Source organism: Thunnus maccoyii, chromosome 22 (assembly GCF_910596095.1).
Source record: "Thunnus maccoyii chromosome 22, fThuMac1.1, whole genome shotgun sequence".
NCBI lineage: Eukaryota > Metazoa > Chordata > Actinopteri > Scombriformes > Scombridae > Thunnus > Thunnus maccoyii.
Genome location: NC_056554.1, coordinates 20,444,143 through 20,467,919, shown reverse-complemented (window position 1 = coordinate 20,467,919; position 23,777 = coordinate 20,444,143). Strand labels below are relative to the sequence as shown.

The window sequence follows — 23,777 nt, the reverse complement described above, 5'->3', positions numbered from 1 at the left end:
TTCAACCAGCATTTGTCGGTTTGTGGGGTTTATCAGAGACTACCTCCAGAATTTGGGAGTGGGGAGGATGGAATGGCATGCCAGCAGTCCTGACCTCAACCCCACTAAAAACTTGTGGGATCAGCTTGGGTGTGCTGTTCGTGCCAGAGTGACCAACACAACCACATTGGCTGACTTGCAACAAATGCTGGTTGAAAAATGGGATGCCATCCCACAGCAGTGAGTGACCAGGCTGGTGACCAGCATGAGAAGCAGGTGCCAGGCTGTTGTGGCTGTGTATGGTTCTTTCACACGCTACTGAGGCTCCTATTTGTTAAATAAATAAATTGTTAAATAGCCAATATGTCTTGTTTCTTCAAACTTCAATCATCCAATCCACCAAACACCAAACAACATCATTCTTCTTCTCCCCTCCTCATATCTCCAGCATGAAGTCATGATGACACAGTCTTCCTCCCTGTACACTGATCTCAATGGCAAGATGGGTGTTTTCCAATGATGAATAATGTGTTGTTCAGATTGCTATGGCCAATTCTTAACCAGTTTTACAATTACTTGTTCTTTTCTGTCACTTCAACCATTTCTTTCCACTCCTACTTTATTCTGTATTCTATATAAGTGTCTTCCTTTTGCTGCACTATCCCAATACTGTTGCCACTACCTAATTATTTAGCTCACTCCAGTTGAAGCTGTCCAGTCTGAGAACTTAAGAAGCCGCATCATGTAGGCAGGGATTGCAGCAGTGGTCCATGGAGGCTGGCATTACATCACTGAGACTCTTGGTCTAGTTTTTCCCTCTCTAGTGGTGTCAGCTGAGACTCAAGGATGGCAGGAGGAAGGCCGGGGGGGGGGGGCTTATTCGCAGCTGCAGTGAAGGTCAGAAAGATTAAGCTCTGCAGGACGTCAAGGAGCATCAGTGGCGGGACGCTCTGAGAGGGCAGACTGGGCAAAGTTTACGTGGAGGGTAAAACCTCCAGTAACAAAAAGATCAGGGAATCTGCAGTGGAGGGTGCTTCATGGGGCCCTGGCAACTCATTTTTTTCTGTCCAAAATAAATAAAAATATGGGGAATGGCCGTCCTTTCTATAATTTCCTTGAGACTGTTGTTCATCTGTTTACTGACTGTAACAATGTGTCAGCTGTTCTTGCTTTGTCTGATGTGCTATGTGGGAAAGTGCAGGTTCTTTTGTCTGTGGGGCTGTACATACTGGGAATTCACCATGTATTCTGTGAAAAACAAAACAAAACATGTGTTGTTGAACTTTCTGTTTGAGCAGGCTGAACTGGCCTACTTGGCTCACAAGGATGAAGTGAAGGAATGTGTGCTGGTAGAACCCGGTGTTATTGTTGAAGGAGCTGGTCTCTGCACGCCTCAGGACTGAATATGCTTATTACAGTCTGGTGAATGATACTGTGGGGTTTCAGAAGGTCTGGTGTATAGACTGGGCTGTTTATATTGTAGGGGAGGGGGTTCTCTGTATATGTCTCTCACAAGTAATGTTTTATGTTCTGGGTACCAGGATATGAGATAAGGCAATAGCCTTGGATGGGTAACGAAGCTATCTTCGTTATTTATAGTTAGAGTTCACTCTGACCCTGTGTGCCCAAGTGTTTCTTCCTCTCAGGTTGCATGATGTGTGCTATACTGTAAGAACTCACAGTCTCCTGTAATCCTTTAAGTTTTTGGTGTGACTTTATCCATGTACACATTGTGCCAAAGGTTTCTCTGATATCCAGTATTTGTTTTTAATAAACTTCATATATTCAAGTAAGAATCAACTAGAGCTTGTGGAGTTTCTTCAACTTTGTTCTTCATCATTGTGTTATTAGCCAGACATTGATCAAGAACAAGATTACTCCAACAGTATGTTGGGACTACATGTGGACCACAGTTTACCACATGCTTAGTTTTCTAGCGCCAGCAGCTACCACACAAGTCTGCTGGCTGGTTTAACAAGTACAGGAGCCACGAAACAGAGTTAGCTTGCCACTAACTCTACACAAAGGACTGGACCTGGTCCCTCTGATCTGCACGACTGGAGCACCAGACCTACACAGTAAATCCTGCATCCTTTCAGCTTTGGAGCCAAACCCTTCTCAGCCTGTCTCTTCCACATGACATGACAATTTGGTAACTGGGAATCACCACAGCTCCCCCAGTTGCTTCTGATAATGGATCCTTTGACTCATCTGTAAAACTCCTACACTAAGTCTGCTGTTTTGTTTCAGTTCTTAATGTTCTAATGATAGCATGTCTACACAAGCATTTTGCAACAGTTTAGTCACAGCACAGTTGTCTTTGTCTACCCACCCAAAGCTTGTTTTATGTCCTTTTCCTCTCTCCCAGCAAGCCTCCAAAACTCTCGTAGTTGGATGATTCTCTTTGTGTCTCCTATTAATCCAGTAGTCGGCCATTATCTGCTTCCTGTGGAGCCACAGTGGCATTTCTCCTGCCTCGACTCGAAGAGCACACACATCCGGGTCTGCTACACCGCACTACCATAATCTGTTCTTGACTGTATTAATGCGACATATATATGCTTTAATGACGAAATATTAGCCCCCCATTCCAGCCCCTCAAGACACCTCATGACATTAACGACTTTTGTACTTTACTTCACTATGTTTCTTATATGTTTCCTCCATGTTAGTCTAAGGTCAAAATAAACTCCCAAGAAACAAAAGCTTTCTACTTTGATTATGATTAGGAAATCATCAGAAAAATATTCCAATCTCTTCAACTCTCGCACAGTAAATGGGATATTTAGTTCAAAGGTAACTCAACCCCCCCATCTCCCCTGTCCCGCCTAATTGCCACATACCCTATTTTAAATGAAATCTAGTATTCTGACTGTAGATGAACTGTTGCTGCCGTACTGCAGCCTCTTGTTTCATTATTACGCAACACTCTGTTTTCCATAGTTGCAATATCTTGGATTTGTATTGTCTCTGTACATCCGATACTCATGATCCTGACTTCATTCTTTTTCTTCTTCTTCTGCACACTAGCCTTCCCACCCCTACCTCCCTTCCCTAAATGTTCCCATTCATGTCGTCCTCTCTCACTCCCATACACCTCCTCAAAAATAATTTGGGATGACTAAAGTCTTGTGTTATCTCTTTAAAAAAAATACTGTTGGTTTATGAAAGAACTGAATGGTTTAGCGGCCAAAATACATTTCTGGTCTGAATGCTGCATTATGAACCATCTAGACCTCTCAGATCATCTGGGACAGGTCTGCTTACTGTCCATGTAATCAAAACTAAACATGAGCATTCAGTTTTTATCCACCACCAGTGGTGGAAAGTAACTAAGTACATTTGCTCATGTACTGTACTTAAGTACAGTACATGAGTACTTTCTACTCCACTACATTTATTTGACAGCTTTAGTTACTTTTCAGATGAAGATTTGACACAATGGATAATATAACAAGCTTTTAAAATACAACACATTATTAAAGATGAAACCAGTGGTTTCCAACCTTTTTGGCTTTTGACATCTTACATAAAACAGTGTGTAGTCAAGGTCACATTTCAGATGTCTATGAGTTGTTAACAGCTCCACCAAATAGTGATTTTTCATTCTAAACTTCTCACATGGTTTCATTTCAATAAATGTTTAAATGATCCAATATTTCACCAAAAATCAAAGATTAGAGAAAAAGTCCAAAAACTGAAAACAGATTTGTGTATCAGAACTTTGTTTTTTCTTCTTTCCTCTCCCATTAATCATCTCACGACCCCTCAGATTTATCTGCTGACCCTTTGGAGGGGCCCGACCCCTAGGTTAGGAACCACTGGACTGAACTAGCTAACTGTATATAAAGTAGTTGAAACTAGCTCCACCTCCAGCAGCTACAACAGTAACATGCTGCTCTAACACTGATGCTTCAGTATTAATAATCCAATGATGTCATATATAATAATATATCAGTCAGAGGGACCAAACCACTACTTTTACTGCAATACTTTAACTACATCAAGCTGATAATACTTACTGAGCTTTGGCTAAGGAACATTAGGTTTCCATCAACTCTTGATCAAGTGCTGAATCTGTAGGAAGAAATGGTTCAGTTGTTTTTTATGAAACCTCATTTAGCCCTACCTGTTTTTCCACTGATCTGAATTTTTTCCATTGGATTAAGCTTATATTATACATCCTGTTTTTTGTGAGAGTCCATATTTCTATGTAAATTGTTCCCCTGGGTGCTTCCCCAGTGGATGTTTTCAGTAGTAACTGGAGGAGGACTTCACAGAAATTATAACTTTAGTCTGTAACATGCAGACTAAAATACTGTAGTTAATGTAGAGTGATTATGTTTATTATCATGAACATTGTGATCCAGCTGATGTTCTCATCTGAACTTCATACATAATCTTGTATGGATGGGCTGCCAACACCTAAAAAAGGCAGGTTTAGCTGACCAAAAACTAGAATTATCAAGATTTTGTATTGAATCATATGAACTGAGAATATGAGGTAGCATTTAAACAGATTTATAATGCTTTAGTGGGAGGATATTAACAGAGAATCTTAATAATAATTAATAAACACTATACTACAGGCAATAAAAGACCAGCTTTTATTTGAACATTTAAAAACAACAAATTAAGAAATACAACATTAGATCGCTATCACTTCGTTGTTCTTTTCATTATCGATAGGTGACCGGCACAAAAGCACTTTGAAAGCGAACGCTGTAAAGGGAGGAACAATTTCCTCCATATTGAGGAAATGTAGTTCCTGACGTGCAAACTTCTACAAAACCCAAATGTGGATTCAAAACTAAAACAATATGCACTTTGGCTCACAATCAGAGATTTGTGTTGTTTCAGCAGTGGGTTTGGGATGTAGGCTGAGGTACAATCTGCTCCTCCTGTTCAGGCATTGTGAAAATGAAAGGAGGAAAAAAACTTTATTCAAAACAACTAAGGTTCAACTTTCACAGTATTGAGATGACTGCAGCTCCATTGCAGAATTCTGTAGAATGACATACAGTGCCTCTTTGGAAATAAAAAAACTAATAGACAGTCTATTAGTTTTTTTCTCCCAAAAGAGCCTGACATTATTCATATAAAAGGATTTTCCAACACTTATTCTTCTCTACTGTAGATAGATAAAAAGAAACTTAAAGACTCTGATGTAGTGTTTGTTTGGGATGCTTCTGTATAAGTCTGTATCCTCCGACTCCAATGCTCAGGATCAGCAAGACGCATATGACCCCAACCAGGGTCAGTCTGCTCCGACTGGACCAACCATCTGATGGGAAATAAAATTTAAAAGAAATCCAAACAGAGACGATATTAACTGGACTACACCAAACAAGACATGAAACAACATGCAATGTCACTGCTATATGGGGATTTTATCAAAAAACTATAAAATGAAACACTGAAAATGTTGAACATTTGACCTTTCCTCACCTCTAATGTCAGTCTCTTCCTTTGGATCAGGAGTTTGGAGATTTCTGGGATGCAGTGGCATCTCTGTTGTCCAGTTTTTATCGTAGTTTGGCTCTAGGAAAACACAAGACTTGTAATGATGTATAGCACAACATTTAAAGGAAACACTAGCAGTTTCTTACAAGTAAAAAACAAAGTAAGTTGTTGACAAAATGATCCTCAAAGTTTTAAAGGTGCAGTGTATAGAATTTAGTGGCATCTAGCTGAAAAGACTGGCAGAAATGGAATATAATATTCATAAGTATGTTTTAATCAGTGTATAATCTCCTGAAAATAAGAATTATTGTGTTTTTGTTATCTTAGAATGAGCCCTTTATATCTACATTGGGAGCAGGTCTATGTTGCACCTCCATGTTTCTACAGTAGCCCAGAACAAACTAAACACTGGATCTAGAGAGGGACTTTCCTGTTTTTCAAGAGCTTTGCAGCCGTCGTAGGTTCTCCTACACATTTGGAAGGAGAGGGGGAGGGGAGTTGGCCACTAAATCCTACACACTGGTCCTTTAAAGGTATTAAAGACACTGATCTTTTATGTGTATTATTTTTGACGCTCTATAGACGAGACAAAATATCGATAATAATAATAAAAAATTCATGTTAATTTTTAATCTGGACCATAAACAACATTTTAAGAGATTAACTCACCAATGACAAGATGAACAACTGAAGCCTGGTTTGTGCTCTTTAACTTCGGGATGAAACACTTGTACCTCCCTTTGTCTGCAAGCGTCACATTAATGATTTTGAGCGATATGTTGCCTTGTCTCAGTCCGTCTGTGAACAACTCCGTCCTGCTGACGTACGACGGGATCTTCATGTCCGGGACCTCGCGATTGTCTCGGTAAAGATGGACGTACTCGACCCTGCTAAGCCGATCTCTGGGGTCAGGCTTACGGTCGGGCCTCGACCACTCCACCATCAGTCCCCTCACATCGATCGGAGGCTCCACGTGACACGGCAGGACGACACTGTCACCTGGGGCGGCCATGATTGGCTGGAGTGAACCAATCACCTGAGGCTGACCTGAGAAATGGAGGGAATATTGATGGTGAAACATATTTAATGATATTATCGCCACTGTTGTTTTTCTTCCAAAAAAGTCAGACACTTTCCATAAATTCATACCCAATTTCCACATATAACTTCACAACAGCAGCGCTAAAAGTGAAGGTTAACAGCCACCTTTCATTCTTAGCCTCTTTTTTGTTGCACTGTTACAAATGTTAAATATGAATGATTAGAAATGACTAAAAATCTTCTTAACAATACAAATTTGGCTTTAAACATCTGTTAAACCAGGTGCAGAGGTGTCATACCCATTCAACTTGGGAGTGCATGTTCTTGGTGTGAAACCCCGGACAGGTGTGAAGCAAATTTAACTCAAGCTTCAGTGACCGTGTGGTATTTCTACAGAAAACCACAACCAAGTTTAGCCTGAACCAAATATGCAGTTTAAAGTATCACCTCTGATGACCCTTAAAACAGCTTGAACTTTGAACAGCAACTCGGCTAATCATAGAATTCAGTGCCAAAAAAGGTCAAACTGAACCAAAAAAGAGAAATAGCACATAATAGATGCAGATGTAGGACCTAAAGTTAGTTTTACAGCAGCAGTTTCTGTTGTTGTCTCCAGTGTTTCGGGCTTTTCTTTACATTTCAAAATTGCAGAGAACACATAACCTGACAAACAAGGTCGTTAAGGAGACACAGTACTGACAATGAGGCCCAAATCCCAGAAACAAATAAAACGGATGTCAAAAAGGGTGAACTGACCCTTTAAATGGGCCGGTATGAAAGCGTATGTCAGGTGTATCTGAGGAACTTAAACGTTCACTTCCCTGAAGAACCAGTAACATTGATACTCATTTCTGTGTATAACAATAGCCTTATCTGTCCAATCAGACAACAACTAACTTATAGCATAACAAAATGTTATTCCTTTAATGATTTACTGTAATGATTAGAGGGTGCATTCAGTATATAGAAACGCTTCCATGCTTGCAGTTATGTCACTACAGACATTGCAGTTAAACAGCAAAACTGAGAACTGAGAACTGAGAAGGATTTTGGACTATTTACAATAAAAATGCCCCAACAGCTGTGATGAAGCTCAGGAGTCATCGTGAGAAGGGCTGCTTTATTACAAACTGTTTCACTGTGTAAACCTGGACATTCACACCACATGTAAAAATCTGCGAAAAAGTATAAGTATTATATTCGCCTACACTATTTATTTATCCCATACCCACATAGTCCCTCCAACGCCTGGCGGAGAGGTATCATCCACACTTTTGTGTCGTATGTGTCTTTTGTGTGGAAAGTGTGTGTCGTATAGGAATTATTTCGCTGTAAGTTAAGTTTAGAGCATTTCTAAAATTATATTTCATTTAAGGCATGTAGGCCTAGTCAAAGACCTACATGACAAAAACATCACTTCGGTTGGACTTGACATACCTATATAATCTAAAGCATTATTTGCCAAAAACTGTCACACTTTCACCTTAAAACACGTCTCATACCAACAACGATCAGCGGTTTACTAACTAACTAACTCAGACACAAAGAAACTACGCGAACGATGTTGGATATATCGGGCTACAAGTTAAAATTAGTCGTTGAAATGAACAAATACATAATGGAGAGACTTACCTTTAGCAGGCGTGTAGGCGAATAGCAGCAAAAAGAGGACGACAGTCAAGCGTATAGTTAGAGGCGAGAGTGGACAACTGTAAAGGAACTCATAATCCATTTAAATATGTTAAAGCTTATCTGACAGACAGGATACCCACATCACAGAGTCACAGTGCAGAATGGTTTGTCTTAGTGAAAAGGTGTCATTTAGACTGTCTAAATAAGACTATGACCTCAGCATGGAAATTAAAACTCGACTCCACCCATAAAAAAACGTTATGTTCGCTCTGCCTCAAATCAACTTATATTTCACAGATATTGGCTTTATGTTGCAGATGTTTGCAGTATTTGGGTGAAATCCATCTGAGAAACCAGCGGAAGACCTGTGGAAGTACAGCAATTTCGATTTTTCCTCATATCTGGACACTAGAAAGTATTGGCTCTGCCTAAAATCAACTTTTATTTCATTAATGCGGGCTCTATGTTATAGATTATAACCATATTTAATAGGCTATACTCAGGGTATAACATGAATGTGTTGTTTTTTCAAAGACTGCTATCTTACATTTTGTCAATCTGCTTTTTGATTTTAAAAAGTGTCATAGACTATAGACATACAGGCAAATTCAAAGGACCAGTGTGTACAATTTAGTGACATCTAGTGGTGAGGTTGCAGATTGCAACTCTATATAGCCTATAAATATAACCACAGTTTCCATATCTGGTTTCTGTTTCCTCTCTCTCTGCATGTCTGCATCATTTACTTTGTATCCTTACTGTAGAATCTGCTCTTGGTATTTTTCTTAAATTTCAAAACATTCCCTCTCTGTGTTTCATGTGTTTATTTGTGCTTTGGAACGTAACCACTGTGAAACAATCAGAAAATAATGTTTTATTACTCTGGCTTTGTTCTCATCAGCATTTCTCTCTCTCTCTCTCTCTCTTTCTCTCTCTCTGAATCTGGGGCTCTACTGGAATATCTTTACATGATTTACAGTTTAAAAAACTCCTTATTTATCTTATACTGGTCCTTTATGCAGCCCCTCAGTTCAGCCTCTGTCTGAAACAGGTCGTTTTAGCTCCTGTCTCTTTAAGGCCCCCCTTCCGATGAGCCCACTCTGTACATACACCACTCTACGTAAACAAACTATGGTAGCAGGATGCCACTTCTTTTACTTGTTCTTCACTCGAAATATCAACTTCTCACACACATTCGTACGTGTCAGAGCCAAAACCAACACCTTAGCAACAACTGTAGCGACAAAGTCTACAGAATGGATGGCCATTTGTGTACATGTGCAACAAGCTGACATCAACTCATTGACAAGGTATAAAAAAAACCGTCACAAACAAAGCCTTCAGGGCAGGTTGAAGCCCTGACTTTTGACTTGCAGGGAGTATTTCTGAAGTTTTGGACCTTTGCCCATGTTTTAACATAGATATCTGACATCATAACAGTATATAAATAAAAGAAAATCACAAAAAACATAATAAATCCCCTTTCACATAAATATATAGTTTTTTTTCTAAGTAAATCCATTTAAAATACTTTTTAAATTACTACTTTTCATTTTCAGACCATTTCAGAACTTGCAGCATGCATTGTTTGAGAGTTAAAGCTCTGCAGAGACCCTTCTTTTTGTAGTTTGAAGGAAACATACATGCTTTTTTATAAAACAATGTAAACAATGATAAAAAAAAAAAAAACAATGCTAATCCTGATAAAGATTAATATTGAATTCAGTCCCCTGTACACTAAGAATAGCCTCACATGTTCTTCAGCACTTCCTGTTATTAAAACAACACATTTCAGATCATCAGATTTAAAAAAAAGTCAAGAAAAAGCCACTGTTGAGGTTTTAAAAAAGAAAACTGACCCACATCCTGTACAACACATTTCATTATACATGCAGGAAGTTGAGGTCTCTATGGCACGTAGCAGACAGCAAGGGCGTGTGATGCAGCCCCCTCAGCCTCATCAGTCAGTCTATCAACAGCCAAGCAGCATGGAGATAACAACACTGTGTGCTATTGTTGGTGAGTAATGTATGTGTGTGTGTTCAGGTGGGCATCCTTGATTATTTGCATGTTTGTATCTATTTCTGATTTGATTTTACTCTCTGTTGAATCTTGAGCAGTTAGCGTTAGATTGGATTAAAAAATGGAGACTGGTCTGATGATTTTTTTTTAACATAATTTAAGAAAATTAGAGAAGAAGCATATTACAGTAATTAACACATCGACCGCAACGAGACATTCTCTCACCTTTTTTTTTCTGTCTCTGTTTCTTCGCAGCTGCTCTGAAAATCATCCCCAGCAGAACTCAGTTCTTTCAATATGAGTCTGTCTCTCTGAGCTGTGGGGAGCATGGAGACTCCTCCAAATGGACAGTTAAGAGGAACACATCCCTACACTTAAACGCAGAGTGCTGGGTAAAAACAAATGAGTCCCACTGCGTCATTGATGGCATGTACCTGTCTGACAGTGGAGTGTACTGGTGTGAGTCAGGAGCAGGAGAGTGCCACGATGCTGTCAACATCACTGTGACTGGTGGGTTTAAACTAAATACCAGCTGGGACCAGTAGATTCTCAAGGGCTCCTCAGTGAAACATTTATTTTGAATCATCCCTCTTTGAGGGGCTAGACAAACAAAAGACTTTTATAAGTAAAAAGAACTTTGATCATTTGAAATGAACTATCTGGCTTTACCTTGTAATTTATTTAATGGTACCTATAAGTATACTTACTTAAAGGGCCTCCTAAATGCTAATTTGTAACCAATTTATTCCCTGTGCTTCTTCCCTTGTACCTGCTGGGATACCCGGTAAGTATTTCATCAGTGCCCCATATGCAAAATATATTTCACTGTAATTTGACAACCTTGTCTCCCAGAAATTCAGTTCATATACGACTAAATTGCAACAGCAAATACATTTTCTCCAAGTGGGTAGCTTTGGGTCTGAAAAGTGAAGCCAGTGCGGAGGTGCCTTAAACCTCCATTCTCTCTAATGGCCAGCAGGGGGCGACTCCACTGGCTCCAAAAAGAAATCTGTTTGTATAGAAGTCTATGAGAAAATTACCCTACTTCTCACTTGATTTACTACATCAGTAAACACTTTCCTAATGTGTTTATGTTCTCAATCACTAGTTTCAAGTCTTCTTCAAAACAGCATGATGTTCATTTTGCAAATTATGGTCCCACAGGCATGGCTACATTGTGATTGACAAGTTGCTACCACGACAACAACGCTGGTTGGGTAACAAACATGGTGTAACCCCAGATTCACAGAGTATAGGAGCAGCAAAGTTAATTGTAACATTTTGGTCATCTAAAAAAGACTTGTTCAGTGTTTGGTTGTACAAAAAGACCCTCTAAGGAGTAGAATGTTCAGTTTTTCCTCTAAGTACATTTTGTGTTAATGGTCTTAAACCCATTTTTCACTAGTGAAAATTAGCATTAGCATTATCACAGTTAACCATAGACTGTAAATGCACCTTGCTAATCAAGCTACCAGCTAGCGTTATGGTGAGCTCCACCCTCTCATCCAAATATGGCCACCTCTCATCACTTCTGGTTCCAAAACTCCAAGTTGGCGACGGTCAAAATGCCAAACTCCAGGCTTCAAAACGCATCCATTATGTCCATTATTTTTATACAGTCTATGGTCAATATAATGAGAAAATGTTGTTAATTGAAGTATTTGGCAAGCTGCAAAAATGTTTTTTGCTGAACATATGTGTTCTGGCTTTCTACGATGCTTTCAAATAAAGCTGGTCAGACTTCCAACATGCACGTTTATCTTCTAACCATAAGACGATTTTACTTGTAGGCCTTTCGCACAGATGAGGTGAATGGATGTTTGAATATGTTATGTAAATGTGTATCTATGGCGGCCTTACGTCAAGTTCAAATCAAAGTGCTTAATGTAAGTTAAAGAAAATTATTCATATGAACTGAAAGTATCAAAACAACAAAACGGTAATAAAGATAATCAACAAACTAAGAAGCGTTGCTCTGCCTGTCTGTCATTCAGCTAGCTCTGTGATCCTGGAGAGTCCAGTCCTTCCTGTGCAGGAGGGAGAAGATGTGACTCTGCACAAATATGGTAAAATCATCATCCAACCTCACAGCTGAATTTTATAGAGATGGTCTCCACATCGGGAGCAGCTCTACAGGTCACATGACCATCCACAGTGTTTCCAAATCTGATGAAGGTCTCTACAAGTGCTACATCTCCGGGGCTGGAGAATCACCAGACAGCTGGCTGGCTGTCAGAGGTGAGATGAGCCTCAGACATGTGTTTATATTATTTATTTATCCTAGCTTAGCACAAGGTCTGTTGTTGTGTTTGCACTGAAGTCAAACTGTGGTTTTTTTCAAGAAGCTGAGCATCATGAATCTTTTCTTCTGCCCCTGTCACACATTCTGCTTCCTGTGGTTGGCGTCGGCCTCTTGCTGGCATCTGTGATGCTGTTCTGCGTACGGCGGAGCCACAAAGTTCAGAGAGTTTTCTGTTTTTCTGTTACTTTTGTCAAGAAAGTAAACTGAATGTTTCAAGCTAATTCTTTTTAAATGCCAGGAATACAATTTCCTAATGAACCAACTGATGACCATAGTACCATAATGAGCTTTTTATGCTGTATATAAATAAGAATGTCAACATGGACACTACTATTGTGCTGCTGCATTGTACTGTTGAGAAGTTAAACTTATCTTATTGAACCGATATTTGAAATTCGTGTAATTGCTTTTTTGTCCGAAAAGCCTCTGAACCTCAAGTGATGCGAAAAATGGTTTGCGTCACTTTCCTATTTTCCATTCAGCTCTTCTGATTCATCATAATTCACCTAGAAATGTGTAAATTTAAATGTTTAAATCCATCTGGGGTGTAACAGTGAGAAGTGTTGTGTTACAGATGAATTCGATCCTGATGTGTCATACACTGACGTCACCATCACCGAGGTGCAGCAACCAAAGAGGTACAAAGGTAAAAACATGCAAACACACACGCAGGGACACAGTTTTTGACCTCTCTCTCCAAATAATTAGCTGCAACTGATGATAAAAATGTAAAACTGTCAGCACAAAACAAAGATTTATGTCTGACTCTCCACGCAGTTTAAAGTCAATCTAACCAGTGTATCAGGGTCCACTGACACAAATATAACAACTGTTTTCTTGATCCATTGTTTGGTATGAAAAACATCTTCCAGAATGTCTGAGTATGCTACTCTACTACATGTTACCTTTATTACATTTTTAAAGCATTATTTTATTATTTTAATGAATTTAAGTTCACAAAAAGGAGACTTGGCTCTTATGGGAGACGGGCCTTTAAGAGACAGAAGTTAAAACAGCCTGTTTCAGACAGAGGTTGAACTGAGGGGCTGCATAATGGGCCAGTATAAGATAAATAAGGAGTTTTTTTGAACTGTAAATCATGAAAAGATATCCCAATAGAACCCCAGAATTTAAATATAGACCTGGAAAAGTGCAAAATATGTCACCTTTAAGTGCCAAGTTGGATGTAAAGCTAGATATACTGTAGCTTTTAGAGAAATCCCAGTTTCCCAATTGTAATTACGACTTGGAGGTTGACGTGAATGCTATTTACATGGCGGAAACTCATAATTACAGTAACTCTGATATAACATGAACGTGACATCACTGTCACACTATCATGGTTTACTCAGACACTTGAATAGAACAGAGTCATTGTTAATGTTATTAGTAACACCTGTGCTTTTTGTAACATGACAGGTTAAAATGTCCACTGTAAAAAAGAGTCTATTACCCAAGAGAACCCAAAAATCTGCCTTTATACCATTTTTTCAAATATTTTGTCCATCCTAACACTCTCTCGTGTAAAATACAGTTTGCTTATAGTTTGCTTGTGTGTTTCCTCCACAGAGATGTATACTACATCAGCTGTCTACTCATCAGTCAAACCAGGAGCCACCTGTCAGAAACAGCAGAACCAATGTTGAAATCTATTTTCTATTTCTGAATCTTTAAGGATTTTATGTATGTATTAAACTGAAGAAATGTTCCATGTCTTTTTATAGAAAATACAGTGAATTAATAGTTTATTGATACTTGTTGTCCGCTTTGTGTCTCACCTGCACAAGTTTTGTTTTGTATTCTCAATTTCTAACATTTGCACTAATAAACTAAACCTCATCCACTTCACCAACAGGTGAATAAGGTGTTGTAGTTGAACAAATATGCACACTGGGAAACTTAGCCAAAAATTTACATAAATACAAATGCACACGTTTTAAACCTGAGAGTAGACAATGACAAAAGACAAAAGAGTAGACAACAGAGAGCTCAGTGTCAGCTGTGGTATCACTCAGCCTCTCTTTCTCTCATTCAGAACCACAAATTTGAACTTGTAAATTCTGTCAAACTGGCCCGATTTAAAGACTTTCAACGTTATTTCCTTGAAGATGAAAATGAATTATAAATTCTTATTATTATGGTAAAGTGTGATCATTTCTACTTTCACTTTGAATGACTGCAGTTCCTCTTTGTGAATCTGTTGAGTTGTTACACCGCAGTTTCCTGTGACAGCCCGGCTCCTAGGCTGCGACCAAAAATAAAAGACCAGATAAATTTACAACAGTGGATAAGCATATTTATTTACAAATAATGTAAGAAACGGAAGAAACGTGGAAGTCGGTAATAAGTGGTGTAAGCGTGTGTGTGTGTGTGTAGCAAACAAAAGCAATAAAAGTGGGTTAGGGGTGAGCTCCATGGAAAAGCGATGCTTTAAATCAGAAACCACATCGGGGCCAGGTGTGGCTCAGGAAGCAGATGACAACCCTCCGCCCTTTTGATCCTGCGAAACAAAGAAAAACCAGCACAGCGAACCCAAAGAACATAAGAGCACGTTGGAGCGGAGGGGTCGTCATAATCAGAGAAAACACACAACTACTTCCTCATCTAAAACATTCCCCTCTTCTCATTTCTCAGTTTGTACATTCTCGATTCCTTTCCTCACCTCCTCTCCTCGCGCCTTGAGTTGGCCACTAAATCCTACACACTGGTCCTTTAAAGGTATTAGAGACACTGATCTTTTATGTGTATTATTTTTGACGCTCGATAGACGAGATAAAATATTGATAATAATAATAAAAATTTCATGTTAATTTTTAATCTGGACCATAAACAACATTTTAAGAGATTAACAATTGAATCCTGTTTTGTGCTCTTTAACTTCGGGATGAAACACCTGTACCTCCCTTCGTCTGCAAGCGTCACGTTAATGATTTTGAGCGATATGTTGCCTTGTCTCAGTCCATCTGTGAACAGCGCCGTCCTGCTGACGTACGACGGGATCTTCATGTCCGGGACCTCGCGATTGTCTCGGTAAAGATGGACGTACTCGACCCTGCTCAGCCCATCTCTGGGGTCAGGCTTACGGTCGGGCCTCGACCACTCCACCATCAGTCCCCTCACATCGATCGGAGGCTCCACGTGACACGGCAGGATGACGCTGTCACCCGGGGCGGCCATGATTGGCTGGAGTGAACCAATCACCTGAGGCTGACCTGAGAAATGGAGGGAATATTGATGGTGAAACATATTCAATGATATTATCGCCACTGTTGTTTTTCTTCCAAAAAAGTCAGACACTTTCCATAAATTCATACCCAATTTCCACATATAACTTCACAACAACAGCGCTAAAAGTGAAGGTTAACAGCCACCTTTCATTCTTAGCCTCTTTTTTGTTGCACTGTTACAAATGTTAAATATGAATGATTAGAAATGACTAAAAATCTTCTTAACAATACAAATTTGGCTTTAAACATCTGTTAAACCAGGTGCAGAGGTGTCATACCCATTCAACTTGGGAGTGCATGTTTTGGTGTAAAGCAAATTTAACTCAAGCTTAATTCAGTGACCCTGTGGTATTTCTACAGAAAACCACAACCAAGTTTAGCCTGAACCAAATATGCAGTTTAAAGTATCATCTCTGATGACCCTTAAAACAGCTTGAACTTTGAACAGCAACTCGGCTAATCATAGAATTCAGTGCCAAAAAAGGTCAAACTGAACCAAAAAAGAGAAATAGCACATAATAGATGCAGATGTAGGACCTAAAGTTAGTTTTACAGCAGCAGTTTCTGTTGTTGTCTCCAGTGTTTCAGGCTTTTCTTTACATTTCAAAATTGCAGAGAACACATAACCTGACAAACAAGGTCGTTAAGGAGACACAGTACTGACAATGAGGCCCAAATCCCAGAAACAAATAAAACGGATGTCAAAAAGGGTGAACTGACCCTTTAAATGGGCCGGTATGAAAGCGTATGTCAGGTGTATCTGAGGAACTTAAAACTTTCACTTCCCTGAAGAACCAGTAACATTGATACTCATTTCTGTGTATAACAATAGCCTTATCTGTCCAATCAGACAACAACTAACTTATAGTATAACAAAATGTTATTCCTTTAATGATTTACTGTAATGATTAGAAGGTGCGTTCAGTATATAGAAACGCTTCCATGCTTGCAGTCAGACACTTTCCATAAATTCATACCCAATTTCCACATATAACTTCACAACAACAGCGCTAAAAGTGAAGGTTAACAGCCACCTTTCATTCTTAGCCTCTTTTTTGTTGCACTGTTACAAATGTTAAATATGAATGATTAGAAATGACTAAAAATCTTCTTAACAATACAAATTTGGCTTTAAACATCTGTTAAACCAGGTGCAGAGGTGTCATACCCATTCAACTTGGGAGTGCATGTTTTGGTGTAAAGCAAATTTAACTCAAGCTTAATTCAGTGACCCTGTGGTATTTCTACAGAAAACCACAACCAAGTTTAGCCTGAACCAAATATGCAGTTTAAAGTATCATCTCTGATGACCCTTAAAACAGCTTGAACTTTGAACAGCAACTCGGCTAATCATAGAATTCAGTGCCAAAAAAGGTCAAACTGAACCAAAAAAGAGAAACAGCACATAATAGATACAGATGCAGGACCTAAAGTTAGTTTTACAGCAGCAGTTTCTGTTGTTGTCTCCAGTGTTTCAGGCTTTTCTTCACATTTCAGCACAGAGATTTGTCCATAATAAAAATTGCAGAGAGCACATAACCTGACTAACTAAGGAGACACAGTGCTGACAATGAGGCCAAAATCCCAGAAACAGAAATCTCCAAACCTGAACAAATAAAACGGAGGTAAAAAAGGGTGACGTGACCCTTTAAATGGAGCCAGTAACATTGATTTTCCTGTCTGTGCATAATAATAGCCTTATCTTTCCACTCAGGCAAAAACTAACTTAATGCACAACAAAATGTTATTCCTTTAATGATTTACTGTAATGATTAGAAGGTGCGTTCAGTTTATAGAAACGTTTCCATGCGTGCAGTTATGTCACTACAGACATTGCAGTTAAACAGCAAAACTGAAAACTGAGAAGGATTTTGGACCATTTAAAATAAAAATGCCCCAACAGCTGTAATGAAGCTCAGGAGTCATCGTGAGAAGGGCTGCTTTATTACAAACTGTTTCACTGTGTAAACCTGGACATTCACACCACATGTAAAAATCTGCGAAAAAGTATAAGTATTATATTCGCCTACACTATTTATTTATCCCATACCCACATAGTCCCTCCAACGCCTGGCGGAGAGGTATCATCCACACTTTTGTGTCGTATGTGTCTTTTGTGTGGAAAGTGTGTGTCGTATAAAAATTATTTCGCTGTAAGTTAAGTTTAGAGCATTTCTAAAATTATATTTCATTTAAGGCATGTAGGCCTAGTCAAAGACCTACATGACAAAAACATCACTTCGGTTGGACTTGACATACTTATATAATCTAAAGCACTATTTGCCAAAAACTGTCACACTTTCACCTTAAAACACGTCTCATACCAACAACGATCAGCGGTTTACTAACTAACTAACTCAGACACAAAGAAACTACGTGAACGATGTTGGATATATCGGGCTACAAGTTGAAATTAGTCGTTGAAATGAACAAATACATAATGGAGAGACTTACCTTTAGCAGGCGTGTAGGCGAATAGCAGCAAAAAGAGGACGACAGTCAAGTGTATAGTGAGAGGCGAGAGTGGACAACTGTAAAGGAACTCATAATCCATTTAAATATGTTAAAGCTTATCTGACAGACAGGATACCCACATCACAGAGTCACAGTGCAGAATGGTTTGTCTTAGTGAAAGGGTGTCATTTAGACTATGACCTCAGCATGGACATTAGACTACACCTATAAAAAACGTTGTTTGCTCTGCCTCAAATCAACTTATATTTAACAGATGTTGGCTTTATGTTGCAGATGTTTGCAGTATTTGGGTGAAATCCATCTGAGAAACCAGCGGAGGACCTCTGGAAGTACAGCAATTTTGATTTTTCCTCATATCTGGACACTAGAAAGTATTGGCTCTGCCTAAAATCAACTTTTATTTCATTAATGCGGGCTCTATGTTATAGATTATAACCATATTTAATAGGCTATACTCAGGGTATAACATGAATGTGTTGTTTTTTCAAAGACTGCTATCTTACATTTTGTAAGCATGCATTGTTTTAGAGTTAAAGCTCTGCAGCGACCCTTCTTTTTGTAGTTTGAAGGAAACATACATGCTTTTTTTTAATAAAACAATGCAAACAATTCACTTCACTGCACTTCCTATTATTAAAACAACACATTTCAGATCATCAGATTAAAAAAAAAGTCAAGAAAAAGCCACTGTTGAGGTTTTAAAAAAGAAAACTGACCCACATCCTGTACAACACATTTCATTATACATGCAGGAAGTTGAGGTCTCTATGACACGTAGCAGACAGCAAGGGCGTGTGATGCAGCCCCCTCAGCCTCATCAGTCAGTCTATCAACAGCCAAGCAGCATGGAGATAACAACACTGTGTGCTATTGTTGGTGAGTAATGTATGTGTGTGTGTTCAGGTGGGCATCCTTGATTATTTGCATGTTTAATGTTTGTATCTATTTCTGATTTGATTTTACTCTCTGTTGAATCTTTAGCAGTTAGCGTTAGCGATTAAAAAATGGAGCCTGGTCTGTAATGTTAGGATGACTTTTTTGACATAATTTAAGAAAATTAGAGAAGAAGCATATTACAGTATTTAACAACAACTTATTTTTGATAACTAAATAATGATTGATAATTATTTCAAAACTGTTCTACTAAATTATGTCTTTATTTGCACCTGTGGTATTTCTTAGTGCTCATTAAATTACATAACAGCTACTAATCCGATTTATCTTATGAAAACCAGATAATTAGTAGTATTACTACTTTATGACTACCATGTAATTGCTAATTAAGAGTCAGGAAGAGAAGACCTGACACAAAAACCATCGTCTTTGCTTCACAACCAATTATTTCTGATCACTTTTCAAGCAAGATTGTTTAAAAGGATAAAATAGTTTGACCTTCAAATTGACCTTGTTTGTCTCTGCAGAGAGATACAAGATGTACAGTAGCCGTATTTTTAAATTGTGTGTTCACACTGACAACCGCTAATTTGACAAGTCATTGTTTTCTCACTGATTGTGGACAACACATGATGCGTCATTATATAACATGCTGCCGCTGCAAAGTTGTGAAAAGGCAGGTGTCACCTTCACCTTACCGTACATTATAGGCACTCATTCGGTGTTATTGATGGAAAAACACTCAACAAAACTGCTTACAGCCTTCACATCGACCACAACGAGACATTCTCTCACCTTTTTTTTTCTGTCTCTGTTTCTTCGCAGCTGCTCTGAAAATCATCCCCAACAGAACTCAGTTCTTTCAATATGATTCTGTCTCTCTGAGCTGTGGGGAGCATGGAGACTCCTCCAAATGGACAGTTAAGAGGAACACATCCCAACACTTAAACGCAGAGTGCTGGACAAAAACAAATGAATCCCACTGCTTCATCGATGGCATATACCCGTCTGACAGTGGAGTGTACTGGTGTGAGTCAGGAGCAGGAGAGTGCCATGATGCTGTCAACATCACTGTGACTGGTGGGTTTAAACTAAATACCAGCTGGGACCAGTAGATTCTCGAGTGAAACATTAATCTTGAATCATCCTTCTTTGAGGGGCTAGACAAACAAAAGACTTTTATAAGTAAAAAAAAAACTTTGATCATTTGAAATGAACTATCTGGCTTTACCTTGTAATTTATTCAAAGGTACCTATAAGTATCCTTACTTAAAGGGCCCTCCTAAATGCTAATTTGTAACCGCCTTATTCCCTGTACTTCTTCCCTTGTACCTGCTGAGATAATACACAAAAATATCCAATCTCGCAGTACAATATCTGCTAGTTGCAAATACAGCAATATTAAACTTTTTATAGTTATGTTCAGGCACCGGCTACACTTTGTTTAAATTATAATCTTGAAGATTTTCATTCAAATGAATGTCTGTTATGTCATTTTCAATTGCCGAATGAGGTAACACAATGGTGACTGAACCTATAACCCACTGATGAAAGCCTTTGCATTTGCAGTATTATATTACCGGGTGTCAGTGACACCTACTCTTGGCTTTTTACTTGTAAAGCTGTTATTGCAAGTACACTTACTGTCTCTCCTGTGCTGCGCTGTGTGTGTAGCACGTAAACGAAAGTATGAGCTCCGCCCCTCGCTGCTCCTCAGAGCAGAGGAGAGAGGACAAAGTAGCGCGACAGCAAAACACAGTAGAGCCTCTCACACTGAGCTGAAATGAAACAAGTGCACATAAATTAGGTGATTAACATAAATAAACAGTATCTGCTGCATTTTGCTGTCATTTATGGTCGCGCTAGATCCACTCCACTCGTGTTTCAGCGAAGGCTCCTTCTGTGTGTGTAGCAGAGGAGAGTGAACCAGGTGAAGTACTCCAGTTGGTAACAACTACACCCGAACGTTACTGTTAGTGCAATAAAAGCTATGCGAGTAAAAAGCCAATAAGAGTAATTTATTAAAGTAATCCGCACAAAAGAACGACACACCTGCAATTACAACTTATTGCCATATGGTGCCATCAAAGAGAACGGAACAGAGATCTTCGTGATTAACACGTTAAGGTTAGGGAAATATGATCTTGGTTCAATACAGAAACAAAGTCTGCAATGACGTGAAGCATAACATGTTAAGATTTATGCAAGACCACAAAACCACTTTCGCCATTCTTAAAGGGGACCTATATTTGCAATTTGCAGGCTTTAATCTCAAATGTTACCAAAGAACCTAAAAGTTACTTGAACTCCAAACTGTTTTCTCCTCGCTCTGCCTGTCTGTCATTCAGCTGGCTCTGTGATCCTGGAGAGTCCAGTCCTTCCTGTGCAGGAGGGAGAAGCTGTGACTCTGCTCTGCACAAATATGGTAAAATCATCGTCCAACCTCACAGCTGAATTTTATAGAGATGGTCTCCACATCGGGAGCAGCTCTACAGGACACATGACCATCCACAGTGTTTCTAAATCTGATGAAGGTCTCTACAAGTGTAACATCTCCGGAGCTGGACAATCACCAGACAGCTGGCTGGCTGTCAGAGGTGAGATGAGCCTCAGACATGTGTTTATATTATTTGTTTATCCTAGCTTAGCACAAAGTCTGTTGTTGTGTTTGCACTGAAGTCAAACTGTGGTTTTTCTCAAGAAGCTGAGCATCATGAATCTTTTCTTCCGCCCCTGTCACACATTCTGCTTCCTGTGGTTGGCGTCTGCCTCTTACTGGCATCTGTGATGCTGTTCTGCCTACGGCGGAGACACAAAGGTCAGAGAGTTTTCTGTTTTTCTTTTACTTTGGTCAAGAAAGTAAACTGAATGTTTCCAGCTAATTCTTACAATACAATTTTCTAATGAACCAACTGATGACCATAGTACCATAATGAGCTTTTTATGCTGTATATAAATAAGAATGTCAACATGGACACTACTATTGTGCTGCTGCATTGTACTGTTGAGAAGTTAAACTTAACTTATTGAACCGATATTTGAAATTCGTGTAATTGCTTTTTTTGTTCGAAAAGCCTCTGAACCTCAAGTGATGCGAAAAGTGGTTTGCGTCACTTTCCTATTTTCCATTCAGCTTTTCTGATTCATCATAATTCGCCTAGAAATGTGCAAATTTAAATGTTTACATCCACCTGGGGTGTAACAGTGAGAAGTGTTGTGTTACAGATGAATTCGATCCTGATGTGTCGTACACTGACGTCACCATCACCGAGGTGCAGCAACCAAAGAGGTACAAAGGTAAAAACACGCACGCACACACGCTCTCTCTCTCCACGCAGTTTAAAGTCAATCTAACCAGTGTATCAGTGTAACAGTGTATCCACTGTCACAAATATAACAGCTGTTTTCTTGATCCATTGACATCTTCCAGAATGTCTGAGTATGCTACTCTACTACATGATACCTCCATTACATTTTTTAAGGATTATTTTAATGAATTTAAGTTCACAAAAAGGAGAATTGGTTCTTTTTGGGAGGGGGGCCTTAAAGAGACAGGAGCTAAAACAGCCTGATTCAGACAGAGGCTGAACTGAGGGGCTGCATAAAGGACCAGTATAAGATAAATAAGGAGTTTTTTGAATTGTAAATCATGCAAAAATATTCCAGTAGAGCCCCAGATTAAAAATATAGACCTTAACAAAAAAACGCATGTATCCCCTTTAAGTGCCAAGTCGGATGTAAAGCTATATATACTGTAGCTTTTATTTTGTCATTCCTAACACTCTCATAGTGTTAAATATAGTTTGCTAATAGTTTGCTTGTGTGTTTCGACAGAAATGGATGCCACATCAACTGTCTACTCAACAGTCATACCAAGAGCCACCTGACAGAAACAGCAGAACCAATGTTGAAATCTATTAAGATTTTATATATGTATTTTATTTATGTATTAAATAAATGTTCCATGTCTTTTTATAGAAAACACAGTGAATTAGTAGTTTATTGATAATTGTTGTCCGCTTTGTGTCTCACCTGAACAAGTTTGTATTTTTGTATTCTCAATTTCTAACATTTGCACTAATAAACTAAACCTCATCCACTTCACCAACAGGTGAATAAGGTGTTGTAGTTGAACAAATAAACATGCTGGGAAACTTAGCCAAAAATTTACATAAATAGAAATGCACACATGTTTTAAACCTGAGAGTAGACAATGAAACAGAGAGCTCAGTGTCTGTTTCAGCTGTGGTATCACTCACCTCTCAACACACCTACAGTATCTGTTTTTCCATGAGTGGGTGTATAGTTTCAAATTCTTTGCAATCCTTTGAATCTTATTTTTAGGAGGACGAAGTATCTATTTATATAGTGTTAACTATTTATAACCTGTGAACAGATAATTCCTCACACCTTTGCCAATGATTTACTCCACTTCCTGTTTGACGTCAGCTGATCAACACAGTCTATTAGGCTTTAATTTTGATCATGTTTCGTACACTTTTTAACACAAATAATCATTGTGTCAACATGGATTGACAGTATCTGCCTCACATTAACATGTAGGTATTAAAATTATTGTGAAACAACATTGTTATAGAAATCTTGAGCTTGTCTTGTAATTATACCTCCTGTTCATACTGACCATTAGAAGATCCCTTCATAATGTACTTACAATGGAGTGATGGGGGACAAAATCCACAGTCCTCCTTCTGTGCAAAAATGTATTTAAAAGTTTATCTGAA

At 38.8% G+C, this 23,777-nt stretch overlaps 4 protein-coding genes across 12 annotated transcripts; 2 read left to right on the top strand and 2 right to left on the bottom strand.

Moving 5' to 3' along the window:
* Window positions 1–4,569: 4,569 nt before the first annotated feature.
* On the bottom strand, window positions 4,570–8,828 carry LOC121889290 (myelin-oligodendrocyte glycoprotein-like). 2 transcript variants are annotated; one of them, XM_042401140.1, is made up of 4 exons: window positions 8,116–8,828; window positions 6,112–6,489; window positions 5,428–5,520; window positions 4,570–5,263 (listed from the first exon to the last, which is right to left on the bottom strand). In XM_042401140.1, the coding sequence occupies exons 1-4, from the start codon at window positions 8,213–8,215 to the stop codon at window positions 5,133–5,135; spliced, it is 702 nt and encodes a 233-aa protein (XP_042257074.1). In that variant the 5' UTR covers window positions 8,216–8,828; the 3' UTR covers window positions 4,570–5,132. The 2 variants fall into 2 exon arrangements, with proteins under 2 accessions (XP_042257074.1, XP_042257075.1); XM_042401141.1 differs by having other exon boundaries at window positions 8,256–8,825.
* A 1,222-nt stretch (window positions 8,829–10,050) lies between these two features.
* Window positions 10,051–14,455, top strand: LOC121889477 (low affinity immunoglobulin gamma Fc region receptor II-b-like). Of its 5 annotated transcripts, none has more exons than XM_042401462.1 (5): window positions 10,051–10,134; window positions 10,393–10,647; window positions 12,136–12,375; window positions 13,014–13,085; window positions 14,009–14,455. In XM_042401462.1, the coding sequence occupies exons 3-5, from the start codon at window positions 12,201–12,203 to the stop codon at window positions 14,083–14,085; spliced, it is 324 nt and encodes a 107-aa protein (XP_042257396.1). In that variant the 5' UTR covers window positions 10,051–10,134; window positions 10,393–10,647; window positions 12,136–12,200; the 3' UTR covers window positions 14,086–14,455. The 5 variants fall into 5 exon arrangements, with proteins under 5 accessions (XP_042257396.1, XP_042257395.1, XP_042257394.1 ...); XM_042401461.1 differs by having other exon boundaries at window positions 12,132–12,375; XM_042401460.1 differs by lacking the exons at window positions 13,014–13,085; window positions 14,009–14,455 and adding an exon at window positions 12,480–12,578 and having other exon boundaries at window positions 10,057–10,134; window positions 12,132–12,375.
* A 273-nt stretch (window positions 14,456–14,728) lies between these two features.
* LOC121888882 (myelin-oligodendrocyte glycoprotein-like) lies at window positions 14,729–18,295 on the bottom strand. 2 transcript variants are annotated; one of them, XM_042400449.1, is made up of 3 exons: window positions 18,121–18,295; window positions 15,339–15,651; window positions 14,729–14,939 (listed from the first exon to the last, which is right to left on the bottom strand). In XM_042400449.1, exons 1-3 carry the CDS (start codon window positions 18,218–18,220, stop codon window positions 14,870–14,872), a joined length of 483 nt encoding a protein of 160 aa, XP_042256383.1. In that variant the 5' UTR covers window positions 18,221–18,295; the 3' UTR covers window positions 14,729–14,869. The 2 variants fall into 2 exon arrangements, with proteins under 2 accessions (XP_042256383.1, XP_042256382.1); XM_042400448.1 differs by lacking the exon at window positions 14,729–14,939 and having other exon boundaries at window positions 14,949–15,651.
* On the top strand, window positions 15,627–23,729 carry LOC121888880 (low affinity immunoglobulin gamma Fc region receptor II-c-like). 3 transcript variants are annotated; one of them, XM_042400447.1, is made up of 8 exons: window positions 15,627–15,676; window positions 18,415–18,470; window positions 18,894–19,017; window positions 19,861–20,115; window positions 21,384–21,632; window positions 21,737–21,853; window positions 22,261–22,332; window positions 22,870–23,729. In XM_042400447.1, exons 3-8 carry the CDS (start codon window positions 18,909–18,911, stop codon window positions 22,920–22,922), a joined length of 855 nt encoding a protein of 284 aa, XP_042256381.1. In that variant the 5' UTR covers window positions 15,627–15,676; window positions 18,415–18,470; window positions 18,894–18,908; the 3' UTR covers window positions 22,923–23,729. The 3 variants fall into 3 exon arrangements, with proteins under 3 accessions (XP_042256381.1, XP_042256380.1, XP_042256379.1); XM_042400446.1 differs by lacking the exons at window positions 15,627–15,676; window positions 18,415–18,470 and having other exon boundaries at window positions 18,871–19,017; window positions 21,740–21,853; XM_042400445.1 differs by lacking the exons at window positions 15,627–15,676; window positions 18,415–18,470 and having other exon boundaries at window positions 18,871–19,017.
* Window positions 23,730–23,777: the final 48 nt, after the last annotated feature.